This window comes from Lacerta agilis, chromosome 9, assembly GCF_009819535.1.
Source record: "Lacerta agilis isolate rLacAgi1 chromosome 9, rLacAgi1.pri, whole genome shotgun sequence".
Taxonomy (NCBI): domain Eukaryota; kingdom Metazoa; phylum Chordata; class Lepidosauria; order Squamata; family Lacertidae; genus Lacerta; species Lacerta agilis.
Genome location: NC_046320.1, coordinates 33,862,006 through 33,889,670, shown reverse-complemented (window position 1 = coordinate 33,889,670; position 27,665 = coordinate 33,862,006). Strand labels below are relative to the sequence as shown.

At 41.2% G+C, this 27,665-nt stretch overlaps 1 protein-coding gene across 1 annotated transcript; it reads right to left on the bottom strand.

The window, feature by feature from the left end:
- Nucleotides 1-5,855: 5,855 nt before the first annotated feature.
- On the bottom strand, nt 5,856-23,164 carry GASK1B (golgi associated kinase 1B). The gene is made up of 4 exons (XM_033160262.1): nt 22,064-23,164; nt 10,175-10,389; nt 6,982-7,208; nt 5,856-6,178 (listed from the first exon to the last, which is right to left on the bottom strand). The coding sequence occupies exons 1-4, from the start codon at nt 23,031-23,033 to the stop codon at nt 5,971-5,973; spliced, it is 1,620 nt and encodes a 539-aa protein (XP_033016153.1). The 5' UTR covers nt 23,034-23,164; the 3' UTR covers nt 5,856-5,970.
- Between the last annotated feature and the right edge of the window lie 4,501 nt (nt 23,165-27,665).

Genomic DNA, 27,665 nt, shown 5'->3' with positions numbered 1-27,665 from the left:
CAGAGCTAAACAGATTCTGGAATTTAAACCCCCTCCATGCTTATGAATGCAAATACATTATTTCACAAAGGCATAAAAAAAGAAAAATGTTGGCACGTTGTGGAAAGTAACAGCTGCCTTCATTTTGTCATGTTTCCCTTTCTGTTAAAAAAAAAATCATTCTCTTATTCCATGCTGAAATACAGGCAGCTGTTCTATAAAGTGGAACTAAAGATCTGTTGGCAAACAGGGTTTTTTTTTCCTTCCAGAAAGTCTGCAATTTAGAGCTGCTTTAATATAGATTTTTTTCTGTGGAGGGAAAATCCTTTTTTATCAGTTCTGTAGAGGTATAATTTGTGCATATATCTGACTTGAAAAGCACTGGGGAACAAGCCAAAAGGGTGCTGTGTTTTGTTGTATTACTTATTAGTTTATCTATTCCAAATGTATATTTTCCCAAAGATGTTTCCTTCCCCCAGATTACTGATTTACTGGCAGCCTTAAAGTTACTTGGGAATTCTAATTAAAAAAAACAACCATTGCGGTTTTGAAATCCGTGGTTAACATCAGTGCAGTTTTGAAAGGTTCAGTCTGCCATTTTGATTCAAAATGCTGTCCAATTATATCCAAACCTGTTGAAAACCTGCTCCTTCAACTCAGGATCTGTATGCAAAAAGTTGGTTGCAAGCTGAAGAGGTGTCCCAATTTATAGTGAACAAACAACTTTCAAAAATATATATTACATTTTTCATGTCCCTGTTGTAACTTCTGATATATCTGTAGCATTCAGGGCTACAGATCAGTCACTCCTGACTTAGAATATTGAATTTGGGCAGCCATAGCTCCAAGTACCACAATTCTCAGAAACTGGATTTCTTTGTCTTCTCCAGGTGCTTAAAAGCAAATAAGAAGCCCTTCATGCAGTTTTAACAATTTAAGAGACTTCTGGATCAAATCACAGACCAGATTGAGATTAAATCCCCATTTAACATATTGGTACTAAAGAGCAAGAATTTACCCTTTTCTAAAATCATCACCAACATGCTAAAAGGGAGAAATAAAATAATTTATTTAATGCCACACAGCCCTTCATAATTAAATTCTATATGAAGAATAGGAGCAGTAGATCCTGAATGCATTTCTCCCATCTTGGTAGAATTAGTCATGTGCAAGCATTGCCATGTATGGAACTAAGCATTTCAGCAAGCAGTGAGACAATGTGGCCATGTATGCGGGAATCGTGTATGTGCTGGTGAGTGTTTATGACAAGTCTACAGTCATAACATACAGGCCATTCAAACAGCCACCCAAGTTAGGGGGTGTAAGAATATGTCAGTATTGGTACTCTGTTTCTCATTTTCCAATCTTGAATTCAGTGAAATTTCAGTAGCATCTGAATGTGAATTTCTCCTAATAAGCATATTTTTGTGTGTACCTTTGACCAATGTCCACATTTTCCCATGGAATTCCTCCAGGCATTGTGCATTTTTGTATATTGCTTTCAAAAATACATTCATTCTTATGCACATTCCCCCCCCCCCATATATGCATTATTTTGCAAAGCATTGCTTTGCTGAAGAACTGCATTGTAAAATTCGGATAGGCACAAAATTTCAAAGGATGGCTGCTTTTCGGTTCTCAGGTTGTGCGAATTTGATAGATTTGCTTTGAAATGGTGCCTGACAAATCTAGCTGCTCAGGGAACTCAGAAGTGAGCTTCAGAAGAGCCTTGCTGGGTCAGGCCAAAGGTCCATCATAGTCCAGGATCCTATTCTCACAGTGGTCTCTCACAGAGGGACCCTGAATGCTCCCTCCACTTGTGATTCCCATACAGTATGCCTCTGACGTTGGAGGTAAAACACAGCAATCAAAGCTAGTAGCCACTAATAAACTTATCCTCCATGAACTTCTCGAATTCTCTTCTGAAGCCACTCAAATTGCCCACAGGCTTTTAAGAACTGAATGCTCTTAGTGTGCTGCTTTTATTGTAATTATTTGTATGTTTTAAATATACAAATCCATGTGCAAATCCATGACTACAGTAGAAATGCCACTAGCTTTGGGAGGGGATTGATTCAAAACACATGGTATTGTTACAATCCAGTCAAGATCTGTTTTCATAGAACAGTGCAGGTTCATTTAGTAAGGAAAGAGGGGACCATAGCACTCCTTTAGCAGCACTCTGGTTCATATGATGTCCTTGGCTCTTCGAGGAAAGTGGACACAAGAGGCTTACACTCTTCAGTTACACAGCTGCTCATAGCAGATGTTGTCCTTTAGGGGAAGATCATTCTTCATTTATCCTGGTGGCTGACCAGTTGTGGGGGGATAAAGGAGGCACTAGTGAAGTCTGAGAGCCAACATGGTGTAATCTCAGACTTATTCAGGTCAGAAAACTAGCATGTTTTTCAAGAAGAAGAAAAACCCTGGCATATTGAAAACACATTCTGGCCTAGCCAATGCACTTTTATTTATTTTTATTTACTTGGGAAAGCATTTAAATATGTGGCCTTCTGGCAGAGACCTGGCCCTAGCATTAGGCAGAATAAAGTAGCTATCTTGGGCAGCTGATTCTGGGTATCACGAAAGGGAAGAAAATATTGCTGTATTTTTACTGCTAGGGAGGGGAAGAGGTGTTTCTGGGATTTTTCCCCCTTGGGTGCCAAAATAACTTGTCCAGCTATGCCCCTTCATGTGTGTGTAAGCCCCGTTCTCCACCTGCATTCTTAAGTGGTACATTCCCAGGATTATGACATGATTTTGAGCATCAGCCAGTTTATGTTGTTTGAAGTTATCGCCTTTGCTTTCCACCTCAAATAAATAAGATTACCGGTAGCTTTGAACCGAAATATGTTTGGAAGACCAAGCACAGAAAAACCCAGAGGATCTATTTAAAGACAAGATATTGGCAACCATTGTAAGTCAAATGAATAAACAACTAAAAATATTTCCATCAAACAAGGTTTCATAATCTATCTTGGGTTGTTTTTCTAACATAAGCCTATTCAAGTTGAAAAATAAATTGGAGACCTGTGCTTTTCAATAGAGTTAATATAATTACTTCAAAGCATCCAATATTTATAAAGCTGTGAAATACTGTTTTTAGTTTTTTTTATTTTATTTACCAAGACAACAGCAGAGACATTTTTAAAATCCTCTTATAAAACCAAAATATATTTAACATCAGCAGTGCAAGTGAAATATGCTAATGCTGCAAAAATATACATAAAATCAAAGCACAAACATAGATGGAATCAACTGTAAAGTTGTTACCAACAACACAATCCAGATTACTCTGTATTAATATTCTAGTGAGTCTTGCTAATATTTCAAATACATGTTTGCTTGGTTTTTACTTTCATTATTTAATTTCTATACACATTTTCTTATATCTTTAGACTAATTTCAGCAGAAGGATAGAGCTGCCTGCTCTCAATACATTTCATCTTTCACAGTAATGTTTGCCAGTGAGAGTTTCATTTAAATTTCATTATACTGATGGTCTAACACAATGTGTTTTAAAAGGACAGTGCACATTCAGGTCAGGTTCCATGTTGACCACAAAGAAAAGTCCCAGAAAGTTCAGACACTGGTTATAATTTCTGGTTTCTGCCAGTTCAGACTTAAGAAGGGACTATTTCTTATCAAGCCTTGTCTCCTTGGGTAGACTCTTTGTGAGCACAGAGGAGTGAACACTCATCTCTCTAGTGTATGCAAAGACTCCAAGCACCAAGTGTGCAAAAAGAATTTATTCACAAGTCTCTATCAAACTGGATGGGAGAGATTGGGAGGGGAGTTTCGTGTGTGTAATGCTGAGCTCTAAATTGGAACATTTCTCCTTAATGGAAAAAAAAAACCAACCCAACAATGAACACAGTTTTGTAAATAAGTGGGCACCTGTTTTATCATGTGCAGCAAAAGAGAGCAGGGGATTCCTTAGCGTGAGAACAGCCAGCAAACATCCTTAGATTTTATAATTATGAGAGTTGTTTAAGAGTTGGCATTTCACCCAATATTTTTCTTGAATATTTCTCCCACACAAAGAGCTTGGTTTCCTTGCTACTCCCATTGCTTCAGACTAGTCTGGAATGTGAAAATATGTCTGATCCCATGTGCCCATAAATGGAAAGTAGCCTGATACAGATTATTACAAAATAAGTGACTGAAACAAGTGTACGGTGCTCCGTGTTTGCCTGGGAAAGCTTTGTTTCATAGTTCATTTTGTCCTGTTTCCCAGGCTGGAATAAAAGCCTGCTGCTTAATTTAGCTGTCACCCTTGCCCCAGCAGTTAAGGTGAGCAGGAAAAAATTAACAGCATATAAATGCCTGTGGCGAGTGCTTGTTTGGCACAAGCCACGGTTGGGGAAACAGGCACACAAAACACAGGGTGGATTTATGGATACAAAAAAGGGCCATTTTCTTTCAGGGACAAACACAGGCCATCATAATATGAGCTATTCAGTCATTTACATTCAGCATGCCATCATCATGCATGTGTATAATTAGATCTAGGAGTGATTGCATGGGGGGGGGAAGCTACTTTGAGAACTTATATTGCAGTGGTGTTGTGGCCTGGGGCATTGGTTTTATGCTTTGCATTGATGCCATTGACTCCCTTTTCAGCCAAGCCCTTCTGTCATTTGCAGCTGAATGAATAAAGCTCAACCACCTGAGAATGAGATTCTGTACGACCTGAAACCTATGACCCAGAGAGTTAGGTTGGTTAATCCATACTCTACAACACACTCATCAAACTATCCATTTCAGGATTCTTTGGTGAGACACAGGACAATGCAGCTGGTCACTGTGAAGCTATACAAATACTAAAGACTCTTGAGGCAGACTCTCTCCAGGATACTAGAGGTGCATTTGCCTCCATCCCATCATGAGTTCAAAGCCTATATGCTAACAATGAGATAAAAACCAGAACACAATGCTTTATGTCAAGCTGCCATGCTAGTGACAATACCAATATTCATGTCCCTTTTAATTATGTTTTTATCAGTATTCTTAAGAATATATTAACTGGAAGGAATGTCTTCAAAGTTACGTTTTATGATATAGAATACTCAAGAACTACAGTTAAAATTGCCAGTATTTTACATACTGAAAACCTGATTTCATTGGTTAAACAAAGGTAGACGGTGACCCCCATGTTGGGGACTGGGGGCTTCTAGTTCTTTGTGCAATTTTTGAACAATGATTGACAGATTATAGACAAGTTCTAAAAAGAACCTCAAAATCAAGTATGTAACATAACCATGAAACATCTGCTTAGTTCAGTGGATAACATATTTCCTTTTTTAAACAAAAAAACCCCTAAATATAAAGTATCACACTCTTAATTCCAAGAACACTGAATTTGGTCTTTTTACTAAACAATACTTGACACATACAGAAGTATCAACAGCAGTTGTGGTCTGCTATTCTTGTTGGAAAGAAAGAAAAATCCTTGTATAAATGTTTTCCTGAAGCAAGTTTGCAACGATCCTAAAAACCACTTTTTTAGAACAGTCCCATTGAAAGAAGTAGTCTAAGAGCTACAACTTTTGTCATATGTTTAGAGAGGTGTTTTTTTTTTCTAAAGTGAGCAACATCTATTGAAATCAAATAAATGGTGAAACGTCTACCATATACTATTGGTGTCCAAAGGAGAAACAAAAATAGATATATGTATAGTTTATAAAGCAAGTGATTTGGGATGTTTACCTCCCAGGCTCCTTTAGAGAATACCTGTTTTAAAAATGTCTGAACATTTGTTCATGTGTGCTTTATAAATTAAAAGTATTGTCAACAAGTTTCACATCAGGTGTGCCTGTCTGAGTTTCTTATTTAATGAAACTCTGTGACCCTTTCATTAGAATTAGGTTTTTTTCTCATTCAGCACAACCTTATGTGTGTTTACTTAGAAGTAAGTCCTGCTGTGTGCAGTGTTTCTTATTCCCATGTAAGTGTGCACAGGACTGAGCTCTCATTCATTCATTCATTCATTCATTCATTCATTTGCAGTACTTTTGCCCCATGGGCATTAATGTAAGTAAGAAGAATTTTGGCCCTCTGTTCAATCACATCAATTAATTTATCAATGCCTTGACGACCACCTTGGCTTTCCCAAAAAATTCTGTCAAGGAACAAAGACTGTAGAAGCTTCTCTCGCAAACGCTGGCTTTTCAGCACGGAGACTGCCGATTCAGGGAACCTGCAAGTAAACAAACAAGTCAGCTCTGATCAAATTTCACAGGAACCCTTTTTTTTGTCAGTGATTTACGGTAAGCCTTTCCTATTTTTATACATCATTATTTCACTTGTAGTAAATGTGAAAGAGTCAAGGTGAGTTCAGTCCTCCCCCAAACAAGTATGTCAAGTGAGAAGCAAAAAGCAGGTAGCAAGAATGGTGCGACCAGTGAAAGGCCTGGAGATTCAAGAAGCAGAGTTGGAACAGCAACAGCAGTGAGTAATACTGTATTTGTGAGATCTACATGTAATATAATTTGGGTTTCCCCAGCCACTCTGGGTGGCTTCCAACAGAACATTAAAATACAATAATCTATTAAACATTAAAAGCTTCCATAAACAGGGCTGCTTTCAGATGTCTTCTAAAAGTCTGGTAGTTATTTTTCTCTTTTGACATCTGGTGGGAGGGTGTTCCACAGGGTGGGTGCCACTACCATGAAGGCCCTCTGCCTGGTTCCCTGTAACTTGGCTTCTCACCAAGTTGGCAGTTTGTATATAGGAAGGCAGGCATAAAGAGGAAAGGGCAGTGATTAATCACAGTGTAGTGTGATACATCAAGGTCAAGAGCCCACAATTATCCACATGGAAATGGATAATGCATAGAGTTCACATCACTGAACTTAACTCCAGTGTTCTTACAGCTCCCCAGCTGTGCTGCTTGATGCCAATGTATGGCTAGACAGAGAGGCCTGGAGACCTGCATTCAGCCTTTGGCTGGCCAGGAATCTCCCCACCCTATATACATTGCTGGTATATTATAGAACTTACTCATTTATGCCTTCCAGTATTTTGAAATCCAGATTGTCTTCACTTCTGTCAAAGTAACCTTTATTATCTATAAGGACCAAATGCCTTGGATCATCTTTTCTCTGGATAATGTGTGTCAAATCAACGTTATCCTGGTCATGACAATTCAGGCTCAATCCTTTCTGGACACAGGAATCGTCTTTGCGCGGTTTGAACCCACAGCAGTTCTTGTCCAAGCGATGGTAGATCTGAAAATGAATTCAGGTAAATCATCAAGATGCAATCATATGAAAACATCTACCAGATTTATAGGATGCCACCAAAGCACATGTGAGGCATCACAACTGTTCATCAGCTTTAGAAATAAATTAAAATCCTTAATTCATACAGAGCTGCTGCTCCCTGACTTCCTGGAGAGTTGTTTTCCAGGCTTGAGAAGAGTCAGCTACATGTACCATTTCTCTGACTCTGTAGAGGAGCTGTTTCACGTTACAGGGGGGAAATAGACCCTAGCATTTCCAGAACCTTATTAACATTTGAAGACAAGACAGGCATATATACAAATGTATAGGAAACATGCACTTGACAACTACCTAGAGTTATGACACTCATATTCCCAGCACACATGCATGTAGCCTGCAAAAGAGAAAAGTTTCCTGAAATACGTTGCGCTCAGCTCTTATAATATATGGCATGTGGTCTTACAGGATACCTATATATTTATACTCAGCATGATTGCTTCTGCATGTGCAATTTTTGGCATGTTCATGTTTGTTATTATTATTCCTTCTTGGCAAGAATCTGTTTGTTTGGGCCCAATCCAGCCACTTAGGTACAGTTGCATGCTTGCAACACTCTCCTCCAAAGAGCGGCCCATTTGTGTATGCCTGGAATGTCAGTCAAAGGGGAAGAAGTCAGTGGCAATCAGCTCCCATGGACAAGGGTATGTGGGAAGAGAGCGAGGAGGATAGAAAGGGAGACTAGATCATGTTGGAAGTTGTGCAACATTAATAGTAGCAGTACCATCTTACCATTCTGAAATGTTGCACTACTTGTGTCATTAATTTCCTCTGAATTATTATTAATAATAATAAATAATAATTTATATCCTGCCCATCTGGCTGGGTTTCCCCACAACAAAAAAATCAAACATTTAAAAACAACATATCCTACATAAACAAATAAATCAATAGAAAACAACAACAACAACAACAACAACAACAACAACAACAAAGTTTACAGTTATACCAAATTAAAATAACCGCCATCCCCAACTAAACATTTAACCAACACTAACCCGACAAAAATAAAACAGAGGAACCAAAATTAGAACAGTTTAAAACATTTTAGCCACTTGCCCCAACCCAAGAGTTGTTCCAGCAATGTCCCAGTGGCCTCCTAGGAGCCTCTTTTAACTCTTCAAGGTGAGTTTGGGCTCCGCCCCCTAGGCCAGGTGGAAATGGGCCTTGCAGCAGGGAGCAGGCCTTTCTTCCAGCACTCACTTCCTTAAATTTCAGTGTGGTAAACTCGGCATGTGCTCTTCCCCAAACATAAATCCATATTCTGTGTCCTTTCATCTTGCTATGGCTGCTTCAGTTTACCAACACACTCCAGCTACTATTTCTGAATAATGATAATGGTGCCATGCTTTCTGCTAAGCTGCAGTGTTTACGCTGGAGGCCCCTAAATTTCAAAGTTAATGTGGCTTAAATGCGGTTCCCCAGAGAGAAGACCATTTACTATATACTCCATTACTGAGAGAAATATTAATGGTTCCACATGAACACATTGAGACTGCTACAGTCTCCATGCTATTCCTGTATGGCTATTGCTATGTTTAGTATCCGTACAATAAATACCATGACTTTCTATTGGGTGCCAAGCATGACATACTCAGGGATATACTGAGAGAGATTAGACGTGACAATCTATTTTTAGTTTAGAAATCAATGTCTTGCAATAGCCATACCTATAGTGTTTGCATATGAATTATACTTACAGTAAATACTGTATGTACTACCTACATGCCATTATGAAAACATGCAACTCAATGATTTCTGCAATTTAGAAGTGTACAGAAAGCTGAATTGTATCAGAAATCAAAGGGCAATTTATACATGTAACTAGATGTTACAGACAACCAGAAATTTCTCCTGGATTTGCACCAATGGAATGACTGAAAGCTGCATGTGTAGAAACGGAACTCTAATAGTGCCCTGTTGCCAGCATTACACGCTCTGGATAGTATATTTATTTAAGGATACCTAACCAGGCCTATTCCTGTTGTCTTTGTAGACTCCCTGGAAAAGACCCTGATGCTGGGAAACATGGAGGGCACAAGGAGAAGGGGCTGATAGAGGATGAGATGGTTGGACAGTGTTCTCGAAGTGACTGGCATGAGTTTGGCCAAACTGCGGGAGGCAGTGGAGGATAGGGATGCCTGGCGTGCTCTGGTCCATGGGGTCACGAAGAGTCGGACATGACTCAACGACTGAACAACAACAACAAACCAGGCCTATTTCATGTTTCCCCTTGTTGTAATAGATAATGATAGAATTAAACATTGCTTCCCATTATATGGGTTGGAGCTATGACTCCACCCTTTAGCTTGTTCTTGTGGTTGCTTTCATTTTCCCATGCAGTTGTGTGTTAAACTGTTCATCCTTAAACAGCCTCCTGTTCTGGGCTTACAAAGTGAGGAATCTTACCTTGTAAGAACTTAACACCCTAGATGAATGAAATTAATGAGATGACTCCCCCACACTGTCATTATTATCTCAGGGACCAGGAAGGAGATCCTCTGTGGATCATCGTAAAACTCTTGAGAATTTCAAGCTCTAGACAGTTTCATAATGATGTGCTTGAATTGCCAAGCCTGTGACCTAACATTGCTACTTCTGCCCTAGTCAGGAACACAAGGACTTTGCAGTTCTTAAGAGTAAAGCCTTGATACAAATAGACCAGAGTTTACTTAGTTATTTCTAAAGTGAGTGAGTTATAATGGAAGGGCTAGGACATGTCAACCATTTGACCTCTGGGTAAGAATACTCTCCCATACTTTGTTCTGACTTCTAATTTCTGTAACATTTTTGCTTTGCAGAGGTTCCAAATGTGGCTCCCTTACCACTCGCATTTTTTATATAAATAGTTTATTCAATAAAATGTGTTGCTATAATTAATCCTGTATACCGGCAATAAATCCCATTTGCCTTACCTGTAAAAGAAAATCAAGTAGTGCCATCTTGGACCACTCATAGTGATGGATATCTGTACATCCCCACTCTGTTTTGGGGACTTTGCCATTTTGCCAGCACTTTTGCTTTAATTGTTGCTTGTAAGCCCCCCATGTTAGCTTCAATGATGAGTGTGTCTCATTATCGGTCTGAGCCAATGAGGTATCCCAAAGAATAATAGGACATGGTTGATCATCTAATGAGAAAAAATAAAAAGACCAAACAAAAGCATTAATGTACTTAAGATTTGCATTTTTCAACCCTTGATCATTCTGTAGGCATTTCCTAAAATCACAGTAGTTTTCCACACATGTTTTTTAAAGAGGTATTTTAAAGATGTGGTAGGATGAATAAGAAAACAGCAATGATTTGACTTCCTTTGGTTAATGTGGTCATACTCCACATGTAAAGGAAGCTACCACAGTAATGGAAGAACTCTGGACATTATAATTATCATCATTGTCTGAGAATAACTGCTGACTTTATGCTACAAACCGCTTAAAACAATCCTACTCTATGAGAAGATATATTAAATAGATTAGAAGTGGTTTGACAGATCAGCAGCTGATGTAAATCTCTGTAGCACATTCAATTTCAACAAAGCAATATTCGTTTATGAGAGTGTCATCATTAAATGATATATGCATGAGCAAGCCATGAATTTCATCTTATAACAAATAGATTTATAGCCTCATCTTTACCACTTTGGGTTTCCCCCCCTCTTTAGCGATGTATGATTTTGTAACTACAATATCTTAAGAGAGACAGGATGTATAAAATATATGTAGCTGAATCACTCCCAAAGGTAAACCTACAATGAGATTGTTCAGGCTATCCAAGATAAAAGCTGGGCAACTCTTAGCACATGGCATAGTGTGCTTTCATGCATTCTTAGTGCATGGTGCATATGTTATACAGCACACATTTGAAAGCGTACATTTTAAAATCTGCTTAGCTTAGCACTGCATCTGGGAGCAGAGGTGACTATGCCTAGTTCTCAAGATCAGGCTAAACATGAAGTGGTGGGTGTCTGCTCCCCCCCCAATAGAATTCAGGGGGTACCCAAGGGCCAGACTGGACATAGTTTGTGACATGATCCCTGACAATGCTCAGATGAGGATGAGATTCAAGCCACTTTTCCCAGGGCAGGACCTACAGTAGCTTCTCCCATGCCCTCCCAACCAGAGGATATGGCCCTACCTCTTTCCTTGGACTCAGGAAAGTATCTTGAACAGTTCCTCTGTTTCCTAGAGTCTAGGACCAGACCATGCAAAAGTCAAAGGATGCAACATCAGGCAAATGCCCTTTAAGGAAAACAGCTGGCTTCAGATGGTGCCCTGTTGGAGCAACATCTTTCATAGCTCAGCTAGCAAGGCCCATTAGGAGCTGTCCAGGGTCCTGATTCTTGCTGACTGGTACCTTGCCCAAGTAGATTTTACTAGCCTTGACCATGCCTAATCTGACCTTCCTGAAAGAAACTTAACTTGATTAGACCTTTCCAACTTCCCACATGAGGATGAAACCCTGAGCACAACTGATAAGTTAGGTCCAATATAAGAGTTTTGTCTTAAAGCAATATGCCACCTAGTGAAACCTCAAGCTGGATTGGAGCTGTAATGTGGGGAGAGGGGGGATTAAACCCATTGCCCCCACTGTGGTCCTAGTTGGAACTGGATGCCCACCACCCCATGTTTGCATTTTCTTACTATTGTGAACCGGAAGGTTGGTGGTGGTGGGCCCAGCCACACAGGAGTATATGGCATCACAAACATAAAAGAAATGTGCAGGAGAGGGACACTGAGCTTTCCTCCCCTGCCACCCAACCCCACTTTACCTTACATTCTCTCAGTCTCTTTCTCCAGACATTTGTCTCTCTCTCCTGCCTACTTCTGCTATGGGAAGGAAGAAAAGCATTTGGAGCAAAGGACTATGGGTAGTCAGCTGTGAGAGAAGGAAAGCATCAGCAAACCTCTCTCCCATTTCACTGTTATAAAATGAGTCTTGTCCACCAACTTCCATTTTATATAGGATCAGAACAGGGAATACTCCCTGTGAAAAAAACATTTCCCTACACAAACAAGCCAAGGTATATGGGAGGAGGCTAGGCTGGAAGCTTTCTCTCCAGTTTTCAAGGAGGATTTGTGTGTATAGAAGAGAATTCTCTCATATTAGCTCACACCAGCTTTCCAAAGCGGTTCAGCCACGGCAGAGATTTCTGTTGGTTTATTTTCATTATTACATGTATATCCCACCTTTCCCTTTCCCCCCAATCATGACCTACAGCTTTCCCCTCCCTAGCGTTTTTCCCCAACTGGGTCACATCAGGTATCTATCTATCTGAATGGGCATTTGGGATGAGGAGATTAAAGCAGGGTGGTGAGGAAGGGATTGCTCTGTCTAGTAATCAAAGTACATCCCCGTCTCCTCCCCCACTTCACAGCCAAACCAGCCAGTATGTCTACAGTCACAGGTCATGGGGTGTTTTTCTCCCTGCAAATCAGAGAAGTACATGTCTTCCTTATTCATCTCCTCTGTACATTGACCCAGTCTTGCTTTACAAAAGCACATTCCTCACGTGAAGCCCTTCCTGTTTTTCTTTTCACTTGCTTCCTCCCATGGGCTCATGATGGGGAAGGGGGATAGAAGAGAGAGAGACAGAGAGACAAAAGTTTTGTCTTGAACAAAGGTGAAAACTTGCCGTTTGGAAAGAACAAAATGCAGCTAAGGTGAATCAGCGGAAATGTGTGTGATTCACAGGAAACAGACCTAGCAAACATCAATCAACCCAAACAGTGCTATCTGTAATGTGCTCCGCCAAAACAGACTCAACTGAAACAAATAAACCTTGTCCAAAGAAATACAGGAAGGGCAAAGCTGGAAGGCACTGAGTGCCACATTTTAATATGAATAAAACAAACAGATAAATAATTTCTTCTCGACCCCATCCTAATGGAAATCTATAGCCATACTGCAATACATTTTCTACTGATTAAGGGCTCCTCCATGTCTTTTTATTGCACATCCATGATTTTTTGTGCTCACGATGTTACCAGGGTAGTCATATGTGCTGCTGCTTTCAATACTGCAAAAGTTTTGGTGTAGCCACACTGCTTCATCTCCTATCAGTGCATATCCTGCAACTTCCTGCTAAGCACCCCATAACATTTTGTACACAAAAATATTCCAGTTTATTTTTGTCCTGCTTTCATTGCACTACAGTTCCTCCTGGGCACCAATAATGAGGCAGCATTGGGGAAGAATTACAAATGAAAGCAGAATAAATCCGCCATTATTTCACTATTATTGTGTCAGGAGCAAGTTGCAGAAGACTCTCAAAATAAAACACCCGTCTGGAGGGGCCCTAAGTCACAGCTACATTAAAGGATCCCTCGAGTGAACAAGCAGAAACAGCAAATATAATTGTTTAGCTAAATGACCCAACAGCTTACATAGCAGATCAACCAGCCAGTGTGACTGAAAGGCCATGTCTCACACCTCAAAGAATGTCATCTATTTTATTTAGCTTCAGCTGATATAATATAGACCTTGAGCGAGAAGCAGAAGTCATTAAGCTCCCACACACATACACCGGTCCCCCAGCAAGCTGCCTCCATTAGCATCCAGCCACACTGTAGGTGGGGAATGAAAAGGAAATGGCAACTCAGTGGCCTGCTGTTTTGAGATGCCCCAGGATTGGGTAGGAAAAGCTATTACTGCAGCCATGGGAATGCTTGTTCTGCACTGAACCTGGAACCTCTAGCCAACCTCCCATCATCCCACCATTTTGACTCTCCATTTCCATTAGAAAAACCATGCAGCATATGGATCACACAGAGCTCATAGGAACATAGGAAGAAGCTGCCTTATACCGAGTCAGTCATTGGTCCATCTAGCTCAGTACACCAACTAGCAGTGACTCACACAGTGACACATAGGATTTCTCAGCCCTACCCGATGTTAGGGATTGAAGCTAGGGCCATCTGCACAACAGATGATCTAACTCTTGTCCTGTAAGTAGCTAAGCAAGAAATAAAACTATGGAGAGAAGGAGGGGAGGGAGAACAAGGGAGAGCAAGAGCAAAAGCGAGAGCGCAATGCAGAATCACTAGCTTGGTGATAAACACAGCATTGGTAACATACCAGCTATTTTTACCTAACTTGGTTTCCATCTCCATAGCAACTTAGTGCCTCGCCTACACTAATGTATCCTCCAGATTTCCTAATGTAAGAATTGCAGTTTTGTTACATTCTGCTACATAGTCAGCACATGAAAAAAAAAAACACATTAGAGAACTCTTGCCTGGCTATTTTCCCTTAAAGGCTTCAATTCCCTTAAAGGCTTTTCCCTTAAAGCCATGTTCTCTTCTGCAAGTTCAGTCACCTGGTTCTTCAAACACAACTCATTAAACCACAGACTATAAAACCTCTGAAGGATTCAGAACTAAAGTTGGTCTCAGAGGTCCGTGCATGCACTTGTAAAGGATGGCAACGCATCAGTAAGATTTTGGGAGTGGCCTAAGCAAAGTAAAAAGGCAAGAGGTACCGAAAAGCCCTTGCCAAAACCCCAGAGTTGCTGCCATAGACATTTCCATTGTAAAACTATAACAGTATTCCTCACATCCCCTGTTAAGTTCGCAGGCAGGGAACGACATAAACTGTAGCCTTTCTGTAGCTAGCTATACATTCAAAAATTATTTCTTCTGTAATAGTAGACCCCTGCCTTCCCTTGCATCTGGACACATTTTAAAAAATTGCAGCTGAGAAACAGTCACTAATACAGACAACCGTCTCCCAGGATATCAATCCTAGACCTGCAAGTCTATGCAAGTAAAGATGGGGGCATGAATCAAGGGTGCCATATTGACTTCTCTAGTTACTGCAGAGTGTAATACCACTTGCATGGCAAATGTGAATCACAGGATGTTGGCTGCATATTTCGGAGCTGGAAAGGGGAAATTCTATGAAGTTCAGACAAACAAACAAATAAATAAATGGCATGGGAAATCTGTTGTACGAAGCAGGTTTTCCAACTTAAGGAGGAGTGATATTGTAACCCAGACCTGCACAATATTGTGACCCACCAAACTAAGCACAGCTCATTCGCAATTCATGTATTGTGAAGGTTTATCAAAATCCTGGAAGCTCACAATTTGGGATGGGAGAGAAATTCATTTCCATTTGAATTTATAGATAAATCTATGTCATCCACACTTTCAAATCAATATGCAAACTGAAACAGCCATCTTTGGAAATCCACACATACTGTCTCTGAATTTTGCAATGTAATTCTTGTGCCAAGAAATATGTACAAAATGCAGATGCCAGGGTTAGGTATGCATACAAAAAGTATGTATTCATGAAAAACGGTATTCAAATATGCACTATATCAGGTGAAATTGTTTTGCAAACTTTTGTAGATTAGGCAAAATTGCACACAAAGATGCGTACTATATATTGGGAGAAAATCGCATCAAAATACTGATGAATTTTCATGCAGACTTAGTTTTTAAAAATAAAATAAAATCACAAACTGATGTAGAAATATGGAGTGGGAAAATGAGAAACTGGGAAATATTGAAATTGACAGATTCACCCATCCCTTGTCACAATACAAAGCTGGCAGGGCCAGCCCAAGACATGCAGGAAGGGGAAAATAATCACCGATATGACCTATAGCTTGTACTGTGGGATACACAAATATAAGACTATAAGAAGAGCCCTGCTGGATCAGGTCAAAAGCCCATGTAATTCCATATCCTAGTCAACCAGTGGCCAACCAGATGCCTAAGGGAAGCTTGCAAGCAGGGCTGAGTGCAATAGCATTCTCCCCACTTGTGACTCCCAGCAATTGGCATTCAGGAACATAATGCCTCTCATAGTGGAGGGAGAACATAGCCATTGTGGCTAGAAGTCATTGATAGCCCTATCCTCCACTGATTTGTCCAATCCGCTTTTAAAGCTATCCAAGTTGGTGCCATCATTACATCTTCTGGATGCAAATTCCATTGTGTAGCTGTGCGGAGTGTGAAGCAGTACTGTCTCTTGTCTGTCCTGAATCTTCCAACATTCAGCTTCACTGCATGCCCTCAGGGTCTAGTATTGTGGGAGAGGGAGGGAAAACGTCTCCCTATCCATTTTCTCTACACCATGCGCAACCTTCCACACGTCTATCATTTCCTTCCTTACTCGTCTTTTTTTCTGAACTAAAAACCAACAAACATGTGCTGTGACCCAGTAGAAGCCAAGGTGGGACTCTCCAAATATTATTGGACTCCCAGCCTGCATGATCACTGGTCAGGAATGAGGAGAGACTGTCTCCGATAGCATCTAAAGAGTGCCAGGTTGGTTACCCCTGTTGTAACCATTCCTCAGAGGAGAGTGGTTCCAGTCCCTTGATCACTTTGGTTCCTCTCTTTTGAACCTTTTCCTGTTCTACAACATCCTTTTTAAGGTAAAGTGACCAGAATAGTACACACAGTATTACAGCACTTAAAAACAACAACAACCTCTACCTCAATCTTCCTTTGGCCCCTGGTAATTATGTTAAATATCAGGATATGAAAGCAAGCTGTGAACAAATGAAGTTAAATCTGATCCAGGGCATGCAATAAAACTGAATACTTCAGCAAGGACAGGGTTTCTCCTTGTCCTTTGCCCAAACATTAATCATAATGATGACGTCCAATTTTAAGTGGGGGGGGGGAGAGAGCATCATAAACACGTTGCTTGCCGGCGGCCACTGCTTCTTTTTTTAAAGGCGGCACTCTGACTACGCTTATCAGCATGTGGCGATTGCTAGAGTAACATGGTAAATGGAATCAATGGAGCTTCCCCTTCTGTCTGGGCCAAGTTCCCAGCCTCTGTTGGTATAAGACCAATTACGGAGTGAGCAAACACAATGAGGCTGAAAGTCAGTCAGATGCTCTTTCATACTAAGTATATTTCAGATGAAGGCAACTCTGCATATGAGCTCGTTCCTTAGCTAGCATTGCTGCAGTACTTTTGCCAGCAAAAACAAGGGTTAAAGTTCTGCTTCTCACTCGTCTGCAGAGGATGTGAACAGAGGCAATGTCTCTAAGAGAGCTTAAGATGTTTTGTTAGCCCTCGTCCAACAGGGCGTGTTCACATGTTACGCTGAACACAGATGCAAGCTGTTTCTACACACATACAAGTGTTTGTGTGATGGAAGGTACACGTGGTGATTTGCAGAGCTCAGTTGCTATGTACGCAGACTGGACAGTCGTTGAACATTAACGGGTGGATAACTGTCCATGAGTACAGCTCAACTAGTAGGTACATAAGACAGTACATTTGTCAAGTGTAATGTGTGAACATCCCTACAGCCAACTCTCTTCACAGGTTCAAAACCCTGCACAGCGCATTTGACTAGAGAGGATCACAAGGCAAGAGGATCTAGTGTGGCAATGAAGACTCTGCCATAGTTAATACCTTCCAATCTAAAAGTAATCACAGCTTGGAGCAAAACCTGCTGTTGAGCAAGTGGGTGGCTCTTCTACTCATTAATGGTGGCACTCAATTTCTGCCACTCCCCCTACCCCACAAAGTGCTACATCCCATACTGTCCCCCCAAAGTTCCCAAATATTAAGGAATGGAATTCAGGAATAGGGCCACGGGGTACTGCAGAGGAAGAGGAACTTGCTTGCAATTCCTTTGGATCCAACCTATTAGCTATTCCCAACTCTTGCCACCAGCTGTTTTTTTCTGACAACATTTGTGTTTCAACACCGCCAAAGAAACCTGCTTCTTCACCATTTCAGTGACTTGCTCTGTTTGTGGATAAAGAGACCTTTGCCAAATCAAGTCCATGTTGCAGAACATAGAACTACAAATAATAAAATACTCTGCATGTCAGGAATCTGATTGTGCCTTGGCATTCCTATCGTGTACAGCTTATTTTATTATTTGCTTTTAATTCCTCCATGTTAATTCCACTTTTCCGCCCCAGTGGCCCTCAGGATGGCTTCCCTCACATTTACACACACCCCATAGTTCTCCCCACACACCCATCATTTCCCTAATTATACATTTCACCATTAATAGAAAGCCCTCCTTTAGAGTGGAATCTTTTCCTTCCTTACGAATGAGTGGCTCTGCTAAGTAAAAGCATCAAACCTGGATGCTGGAATAGACCTGGGGAGAAGCAGGTTCAGACTTCTACTCAGTTTGACACTCCTTAGGTAACCTCAGGACAGCCCCCGTCTCTCAGCCTAACCCAGCACCCACAGGTTGCTGTGAGGAAGCAGCAAGATAAAAGAAAATATATAATGTATAAAAACTCCTGCTTTCATATTTCCTCAGGCTGAGATCCAAAGAACCATGTAACTAGTTCTGTTCATCTAAGGTTTGGACATTTTTATAGCTACGAAAACAATTTCCCCCATGCGCTCTCTTCTTTTAAAACGTAGAGGTTTGGGGCCAACCAACCAACCAACCAAATAAAGCCCCAAACAGATCTTTGACTCCTGGACCTATTCCACCCAAAGTATACATATATTAGAAACCTTTATTCTTATCTTTGCCACCGCTCACAATCCAGGCTCAGCAAACACAGATGGCTGAGGAACTGGATCTATGCACTTGCTGCAAGTTTGTCTCCCTTAATACATACCTATTTGTTCATCCTCCTCCACTGCCCCAGCCCCCCCCCCCCCCGCTTGGGATGAAGGGCCTTCATTCAACCAACATCACATGTGAGCTCAGGGACAAAAGCAGCAAGTTTGCAACTGACATTACGAATTATGGTTTGTTTGCTTTGCAAGTCAGAACTATGGGAGACTTCCCTCTCTTGCAGCCCCCATGCCTTTATAAATTTTGATCTGTCAACAGTAATGAATCTTGGGGGGGGAGTTGTCAGGAGTCAGCTTTCCCTTCTAATAATGCAGACGTGTCACAGAACAATGTGAATTAATTCTCTTGATTTAGAAAGGTTCACAATTCATTTGGGCAACTGCAAACAGAGTGCATTTTGTTAGCCTGTCAAATGTGAAAAGAACTTCAGGCAGGAGAGGGGTAAGGGGGGGAGCAAGGGGGAAGGCGAGCGAAAGTTGCTTTATATGAGCTTCCTAAGTGCATCTCTGAAAAAAAGGCTTCCACCAAATGAATGACAGCTTTGAGGAGCTTATTTTGTGAGATGTTAACATGGCAGCAAATTTGTCTTTATATATCACATCGGTGCTGAGGCAGGCTGAAACGGAGACATTGTGTGGAGATGTCAGCCCCAAAGCTGGATTTCAACAGACAGAGAAAGTCACTGGGTACAAATGTTTGTGTAACTTCACCTGGAAATACATTTGCTGAATAAGAGAGAACTGAAGAGTCCAAATGAGAATTTATTGATTATCTCATGTGCTTGATTTTCTTGATTTATATGTACTCATTTGTGAGGGAGTTTTGTATATATTGCTTTTCTATCACAGAGATGTGGGGGTCCAAGAGAGCTTGGTGAATAAAGCTAACTGACAGCTCAATCCTACGCATACTCAGAAAGAAATCCCATTGAGTTCAGTGAGGCTTAGCCCCAGGCTAAGTGAGTACAGGAGAAGAAGAAGAAGAAGAAGAAGAAGAAGAAGAAGAAGAAGAGGAGGAGGAGGAGGAGGAGGAGGAGGAGGAGTTTGGATTTGATATCCCGATTTTCACTACCTGAAGGAGTCTCAAAGTGGCTAACATTCTCCTTTCCCTTCCTCCCCCACAACAAACACTCTGTGAGGTGTGTGGGGCTGAGAGACTTCAAAGAAGTGTGACTAGCCCAAGGTCACCCAGCAGCTGCATGTGGAGGAGCGGAGATGCGAACCCGGTTCCCCAGATAACGAGTCTACCGCTCTTAACCACTACACCACACTGGCTCTCAGGTTTGCTTCTGACCCCAAAATAACAATAGTCTATTTCCACTTCGCCACAAAAGATTCTCCAACACAAGGCCCATTAGATAACATTGGAATAACTCCATTCATTTGAGTGGGACTTGTGTTGCGTGGATAAAGTCCACAGTAACTATTGTTGGTTAAAAGGGGATGCTTCAAAACCAGAACATTTCTGGGGAAAGTGGTGAGCTGTGGCTGTCCCGCATTCTGATCTCATCTATAGCTAAGAAACTGCCTGTCGAGAAATAACCAAAATGAAAACTGGCTATTCACTTCCTCCTGCTCATTGCATAACAACAGCTCTTCATGTCTGGAACATCACCAAAGACAGAACACGAGAATGAGAAAGGGAAAAAGAAAGAGAAACTCAGTCTGACAATCTAGAATAATCATGCAGACAGAAAGCAATGCTTCCTAACGTTAGGCTAAGAGCTGTCCACAAGGGGCCTGCAGTCAATCATCTGTGTGATCACACTATCCAGGATCCCTAAAATGGATTACCTCATTCCTTCTGAAAGCTCTGCAGCAGTAAAAGCTCTCACTAAAAATAACATATGCATAATGTGCCTTCTATGCTCTGCTAACCTGAATATCTCTCGGAAGCAAGCAAAGAAACCACATCGCTGCTCCGAGAAATCTATTGACACTCTCGTAGGGTCTGCCACTGGGAAAGCTTACAAAATGTAGATAAACCAGAGACTGTTATTTTATCTGCTTTCTGCAGCCTGCTGCCAGTGAATTTTTATTTTATTTTTTCCTTTACTCGTCTTTTAATGCCGGTAACAGATTTTGTATGAAATAAAGTAACGATTGCTCTAGGTCAAAAATAGAACATAAACAGCAAGCCTGTTTTAGCATTGATTCATTAAAAATGCAGTGCTACCTTTTCTGGCTATCACTACCATACTGTGCTATATTACATTATTCGGACTGAAACTTCTGCCCAAGCCATAGTTTAGCGCAAGTGTGGCCTATGAGATACATATACCGAGGTGGTTCTATTTTGGTCTCATTTTCATTTCATTTCAGATTCCCCTAATATAAGCAGTCTTGAAGTTCAATGCCTAAAATATTCAGCATCTTTCCTTGGCACACTGAGAAACACACAAAAATGAGTTAAAAGCAAAGTCATCATTATATTTTTTCATTGTTTGAATTTTGGGGACTTTGCTACTCTTCCCCCCCTCCCCTTTTTCCCCTTTTCTCATTGATAGTAGGAATCGAGACTAGATAAAAATGGCTGATTGTCCTCTAGTCTGCCTGTGACAGAAAATGTCGGTGCTATGCATCTGTGATAACCAGTGGTGTTGGAAGATATCTAGCTTTTATCATATTAAGGGCCCCACAGTTCACCTTAGTCAGTCTGAAGAATTGCCTGATGTTTCTTAAATTAAACTCTGGGCACAAACCACCAGGCACTGCTGTTTCACATCTTCCATTAAATCCACAAGTTTGCCCACAGAAGTGAACAGATATTGCACAGCTCCATCAGGGACACTATCTTTGGCTCATAAAGTTTTCTAGTATAAAAAAAACCAAAATCCAATCAAGGCCTCCTGTCCAAAACCTGATGTGGTTTGCTATATCTGATGACAATTTCAAAGCTCTGCCACACTATCAATTTTCCCTTCTCATCACTTTCTGCAACTTTTTATATTAACTATGGATAATGAATCTAAATAAAAATACCCACCCCCTCTGCTTTACATTAATTACTATACAAGCAAAATTGGGGTCTCTCTCCTCCCACATTTTATATGCATGCTGGTACCTGGAATATTTATACATTCCAAAGAGGGAAAGTTTATCTGGAAACCTGAAATCCTATTTTCGCTTATCTGAAGGATTTTCTGTTTATCTTTTGACTCTACTCTTCAGGGTAATTGCACTGCATTTATTTCTGGTTACTGAACACACATGCCCAATAGTTGGGCTGGGGGTGGGGATAGGAATGCCCTGGGTTCCTATCCATTATGTAAACCAATTACCTTGTACAAATTCTGATTTCCTGCTTATTGTAGGCAAGGTCCGGTTCAGCCCCAGGATCCTGTCCAAATGGAAGGCAAACACTTCGCTCATGTCAAGAGGTCTCTTCATGAGGCCACAGTGCCCTTGGCTGCAAACACCTCCTATGGCTGACCTGTTAACCGTAGCAGCCCCCTCAAGTACCAAAAGTACTCCATACTGAGAAGGTGCCTCTTGTATATTCTCTATTTTGGAATCTGCCAGAAGACGCATACTTAAGATATCATCTTTGCTCAGCCAAGATGGTGGGCTTTCGCTGTACATCCTGATATTGCTCTCCAGAGCACTGGGCTGAACATTTGCTCCTCTTACCAGAGGTCTCCAATGTCTCTTGTCTTTCTTGGGTGTTTCTTTCTCTTTGAACTTCTCCTGGTGGTCCCTTGCTTTCTCTGGGACTGCTCCTGCTCTCCTCTTATTCATAGAATTATTAGTCCCATGAAGTGGCTTTTGGATCAAACTCTTCTCCTGGCCAGCGACAGCCAATGGGTCCTTATTTTCATGGTGCAAAGGTACTGCTTGTTTCTTCCTTCGCTTGGGCTTCACGGTGCCTCGGATGTTGGCAGGTTTGCTGCGCTTGGACCGCAGGGTGATATACACCACATTGGGCAGTGCTGAAGTATCATTTGTTCCTATCTGGGGTCTTTCCAGATCAGAAAGCAACAAGGTGCCATCCAATGGGATTTCGAGGGAAAGAGTCTGGGCAGCATCCTGGAGATTCTGGGAATTTGCTTTCGAGGGTCTCACTCTGTGCTGTGGGACAATGTGACCTACTTGGCTGACAAGGAACCCCAGATATATCACAAAGGCTGTGCCCAACAACAAATTCCTTCTGGTCCTTGGGCACCTGCCACTCCAGAGTCTCAGAAACTGGGGTGCGCACAGAGAGCAAATGAACCAGTTTAAAATTTGGCATGTCTGATCCAGGAAGCTCATTTCTCCAATGAATCAACATGATGAATGCCGCTTAGGAATTCACTGGTTGCCTGCTAGGATGATGATGATGATGATACATGCCTTCTAAATTATCGGATTTCTCCTCCTCTTTTTCCAGCTGTGTGTGTGTGTGTGTGTGTGGTGTACACACACACAAACACACACACACTGGAAATGCCCAAGGAATGTGAATGTTCAGTTGTAATTAATCTGACAGGCTGCCCCAACAAGCTGTTAAAATCTTATCTGCCACCACAGAGGGTGTGAGCTTTTTTTCAGAGAATGAATGGAGTCGGCTGTGTAAACACAGTTAACTGAGTCACAGTAGGAAAAGTCTGGGAGTCCCTTCTGGGCTGGCGCACAGCTAGAGAGGAGAGAATTATAAATACCATTTTATAGTCATCATCATTCACAGAGTTATTTTTAAATCCATGTAAATCTTTATATTTTAAACCTACAGCTAAGGAATATGTATACATATATACATATATTATGCACACCGAAAGGAAAAAGATATTAAAATGCCCCATATTATGTGTATCAAATTAATAGAAACCCATGAAAATACCCTTCTAAACACAGCACAAAATGAATTTATTATCCACAATAACTGAACATGCAATAACAATTGTGAAAAGGAGACATCTTTCCGTAACTCAGTGAAATCAGAGTTTCCTCTTCCCATGCTAATGATAGGGAAGATGTTTTATAAAACCATTTTTGCCTCCTATAATTATGCTGATGTTGCATTAGCTACCCTACCTTCCCCCAATCAGGCATGCTTACATTATTTTATAATTCTCTTAGGCCTAACTTGAGCTAGACATACCCGCCAACTATTAAAATGCTTCCTGGCCCAGCATTAAAGGTACATTGCTATTAATTGCATACATAGGTGGTGTCTCCAAAAATGGTATGGATGTATACACAAAACTATGATACTGCAAGTAACAACTGTAAGCTGTTTCTTGTTGCAGCAGATTGGTGTGAGTGCTCGCAAGACAACAGTTATATTGGCAATAAACAAATGTGTACAAGTCTGTGAACTTTATCACACAAGCACACACACCCCTTGCAGTGGAACAAGAAATCACTTATGTTCAATTATAATAAGTTCATTATTTTGAAAAAGCATCTTACCTACACAGCTTGTCTCAGTCTTTGTCTAGTAAAACTTCTTTTAAAAACACAAAAGAAACTGTGCTGATCCATGCAAAGAAGAATTTAAAAAAATCCAAAATCCACAGTTGGGCAGTATCTTTCTTAGGACCATCGAAGCTGTCACAAAATAGGGAGCAAGCTTTCAAGTTATCCAAACCTGTATTTCTGTGTTCAAAGTCCTGGAACACACGAGTCATACATGACTCTACAGCTCATGTTTGGGAGATTTCACTGCAAACTCTACAGACGTTCAGAATGCTCTGGCTGTACAGGGCGGCTGTTTCCAGATAACTGCTACACACTTACATGAACTTTTCGTCATTATTTGTTAAGCTATTTTAAATTCTGCATTGGAAAACCCCAGTGTGATGTCTTGTTTCCAAAAAGAACAGCCTTCTGTCTGTCTGTTTCTTTCTAACTCCTGGGAGCCCCCTAGTGCAAAAAACAGTTAAGAAATATATACCAACCCTCTTTACTGAGAAGAAACATCTGGGAAGTCTTGACAATTTACAGCAGCGCACCTCAGCATATCGAACTAGGCAGTCATTTCCACTGAACTGAGTGAGGCTAGCTGTGATTCATTCATTATATTGGGTCATCAATGCCTCAAGAAGATTGTAATCAAAAACGCATGACAGAAAGAGGCAAGAGGGAGGAGGTGATGAGGGTCACAGGAGAACAATATATGTTCAGTTCTTCAATTCAATCCATCCTAACCTTGAAGATGGGCACTAAAGGATTAAGCCAAAGATGGGGTAACAGCAGCCGTCCGAGTGTTGTTAGGCTCCATCAGTCCAAGCCAAGCAGGGACAAGTGTCAGCGATGGTGGAAGTTGTAGTCTAGCAATGCATGCAGGGCTATAGGTTCCCCATCTGTAGGTTAAACCAACACCACCCTGTTTGAGGAGAGTGTTGCAAGTTTCTGAGGCCCAGAGGAGGAGCCCACCTGCCATGACATAGCTTTTTTATTACTGATGCTCCGTAATGTTGTACACAGCCCTGGGATCTTTCGATAAAGAGTGGTATATACAATGAATAAATAATAATAATAATAATAATAATAATAAACTGAACTGGGGTGTGTGTGTGTGTGTGTGTGTGTGTGTGTGTGTGTGTGCTGTCTGAACAGCCCTCTAGTTGGTCTCTATGAAGAAAACCTGACTGAAGACATAAGATAAAATTCTTCAAACTGACAGGATTAATGGTGAGGTGTATTAACAACCTTGCATTAATCTTCTTAGCATATTTTTAATATTCCTCCCTGCTTGACAAAGTATTTTCTTTTCTGGTGAAAGATGCTCTGGAGGCTGCTTTAAAATGTTGATAACAAGAGCCGTACGGAGGAGCCAGAGTCCTGGTACTCTTCTTCCCTAAGTGGAGAAATTCACTTCTGACAAATCCCATAAGCTTCCCCCATGTATGAAATTCAACCTGATTACATTATGATCAGCCTCTGCTGCAATTTTCTGTTTTGATGAAAATGCAAAAAAAAAAAAAAAAGCTACTGATATTTTAGTGGGTGCTTTTGTACTCAAGTTTGTTTTAGGCCAGGCTTGGAATGAATTCATTCCGTTGAACAAAGAAGAAAATGTCTTGTGCCTTTTTAACAGCTGTATGGCTGGCACAAATTAAGCAGGGCAAGCCTTTTTCAGTATGGAAATACAATGATGAGCAAGCTTCCCCAGTTGACATTCTGTATGCCAGGCATCTAATTATAAGTCTGTGGCGTCTGATTTAATTTTGGGCCCTAAACTTCAGCTTGTACCATTCTGAATGACGGGGAAGATGACTGAGGACAGACTTTTTATGAAAAGGTTCATTTGGGTAAACTTGAACTAAACTAGTTCGCTTTCTAAAACAGCAAACTTGAACTGGTTTCCTTTCAAGTTAGATCAAAGGGTCAATTATACCGATGGGGATGAAGGTTTTTTTAAGGATACCTGAAAAGAAGTACAACTTCCCATCCCACCTTAAATACTGTAACCTGGTAACTGGAATCCATGTGAGAACTCCTTAACAGCTTCCTGCATGGTGTCAGTAACACTAGGAAAAGGCAATTGCCTGTATTCTTCATGCACAAGATGAAGCCCTGCTTTACCACCTCTTTGCTTCAAGATTACATGGTGGCCATACGGGTATGGGAACAGCAGGTTGGCGGCTGCAGGAGACCCAACCACCAACAAGTCAGAGGCGCTGCATGATTCCCAGTCATGAAAAATCAATCCTCTGTATATTTAAAACTACATGAAATAATAACAATAGAAAGCAACATCTCATCTAAACAGAATGCCCGCTAGTTGTAATCACTCTAGGACTGCAGAAACAAGTAGGGTGTTTTGTTGTTGTTTAGTCGTTCACTCGTGTCCGACTTTTTGTGACCCCATGGACCAGAGCATGCCAGGCACTCCTGTCTTCCACTGCCTCCCGCAGTTTGGTCAGACTCATGTTGGTAGCTTTGAGAACACTGTCCAACCATATTGTCATCTGTCGTCCCCTTCTCCTTGTGCCCTCCATCTTTCCCAACATCAGGGTCTTTTCCAGGGAGTCTGCTCTTCTCATGAGGTGGCCAAAGTATTGGAGCCTCAGCTTCAGGATCTGTCCTTCCAGTAAGCACTCAGGGCTGATTTCCTTCAGAATGGATAGGTTTGATCTTCTTGCAGTCCATGGGACTCTCAAGAGTCTCCTCCAGCACCATAATTCAAAAGCATCAATTCTTCGGCAATCAGCCTTCTTTATGGAAAATAAGGTCAGTTGCTCTAGACTGCATAAGGGAATGGAAGCAATGGTCTGGGAAGAAAGCTGCACTAGGCCTCCTCGTTCCTAATATTTTTAAACTGACCTGCACTGCAATCTCAGAAATCAGTCAAATTGTACTCTTTGGGGCTTACTTGCAGGGAACTGGATAAAGACTACAGCCCTAGTGTGAGTGGACTGTTATGGCATAAGCTTTCCAATGCCTAAATCTGTAAGCCTCAAGACTGTTGTTTTTGCTACTACCTGTACATTTCTTGCCAACTTGAGTCTGAGCATTGTTTCATCAGGACCGCCAGAGGGCAGTCAAGACATTCAATTATGATTTAGTTTCTTCAGAACCACAATAAATATGTAGCCATGCAATCCAACCACGACTGCTCAGAAGTAAATTCAACTGAACTGAGTGGAGTTAGGATTGCATAGGCCACTGTTTTGGAACAAAACCACAAATCTAGCCTACTGTACATCATCCTGGATCCAAAAGAGCAGTCGATTCATCCAGCCAGCCAGCGTAATCAAACTGTTCACCCGCACGAGATAACATTCCACATTCCAATGCAGCCGAGTTCTCATGTGCTACTTGCTTCCCCTATACCCACCTCTCTTGTCGCTACAGACACTGGAATTCCCTCTTCCTCATATCTATTAAAAGCACAGGAAATTGAAAAGCCTTGAAAGAACAGTACTCAGTTAACTGAGGTTCTGCCCCCCACCCACC

What these genes read in the sequence shown, in the direction of transcription:
- GASK1B (XM_033160262.1), bottom strand. Translation starts at nt 23,033, where the DNA reads ATGAGCTTCCTGGATCAGACATGCCAAATTTTAAACTGGTTCATTTGC. An exon ending in GAAATCAGAATTTGTACAAG is followed by an intron (nt 10,390 to 22,063) that starts GTAATTGGTTTA and finishes TTTTCTCATTAG; the next exon opens with ATGATCAACCATGTCCTATT. An exon ending in ATACTGGAAGGCATAAATGA is followed by an intron (nt 6,179 to 6,981) that starts GTAAGTTCTATA and finishes GTTTACTTGCAG; the next exon opens with GTTCCCTGAATCGGCAGTCT.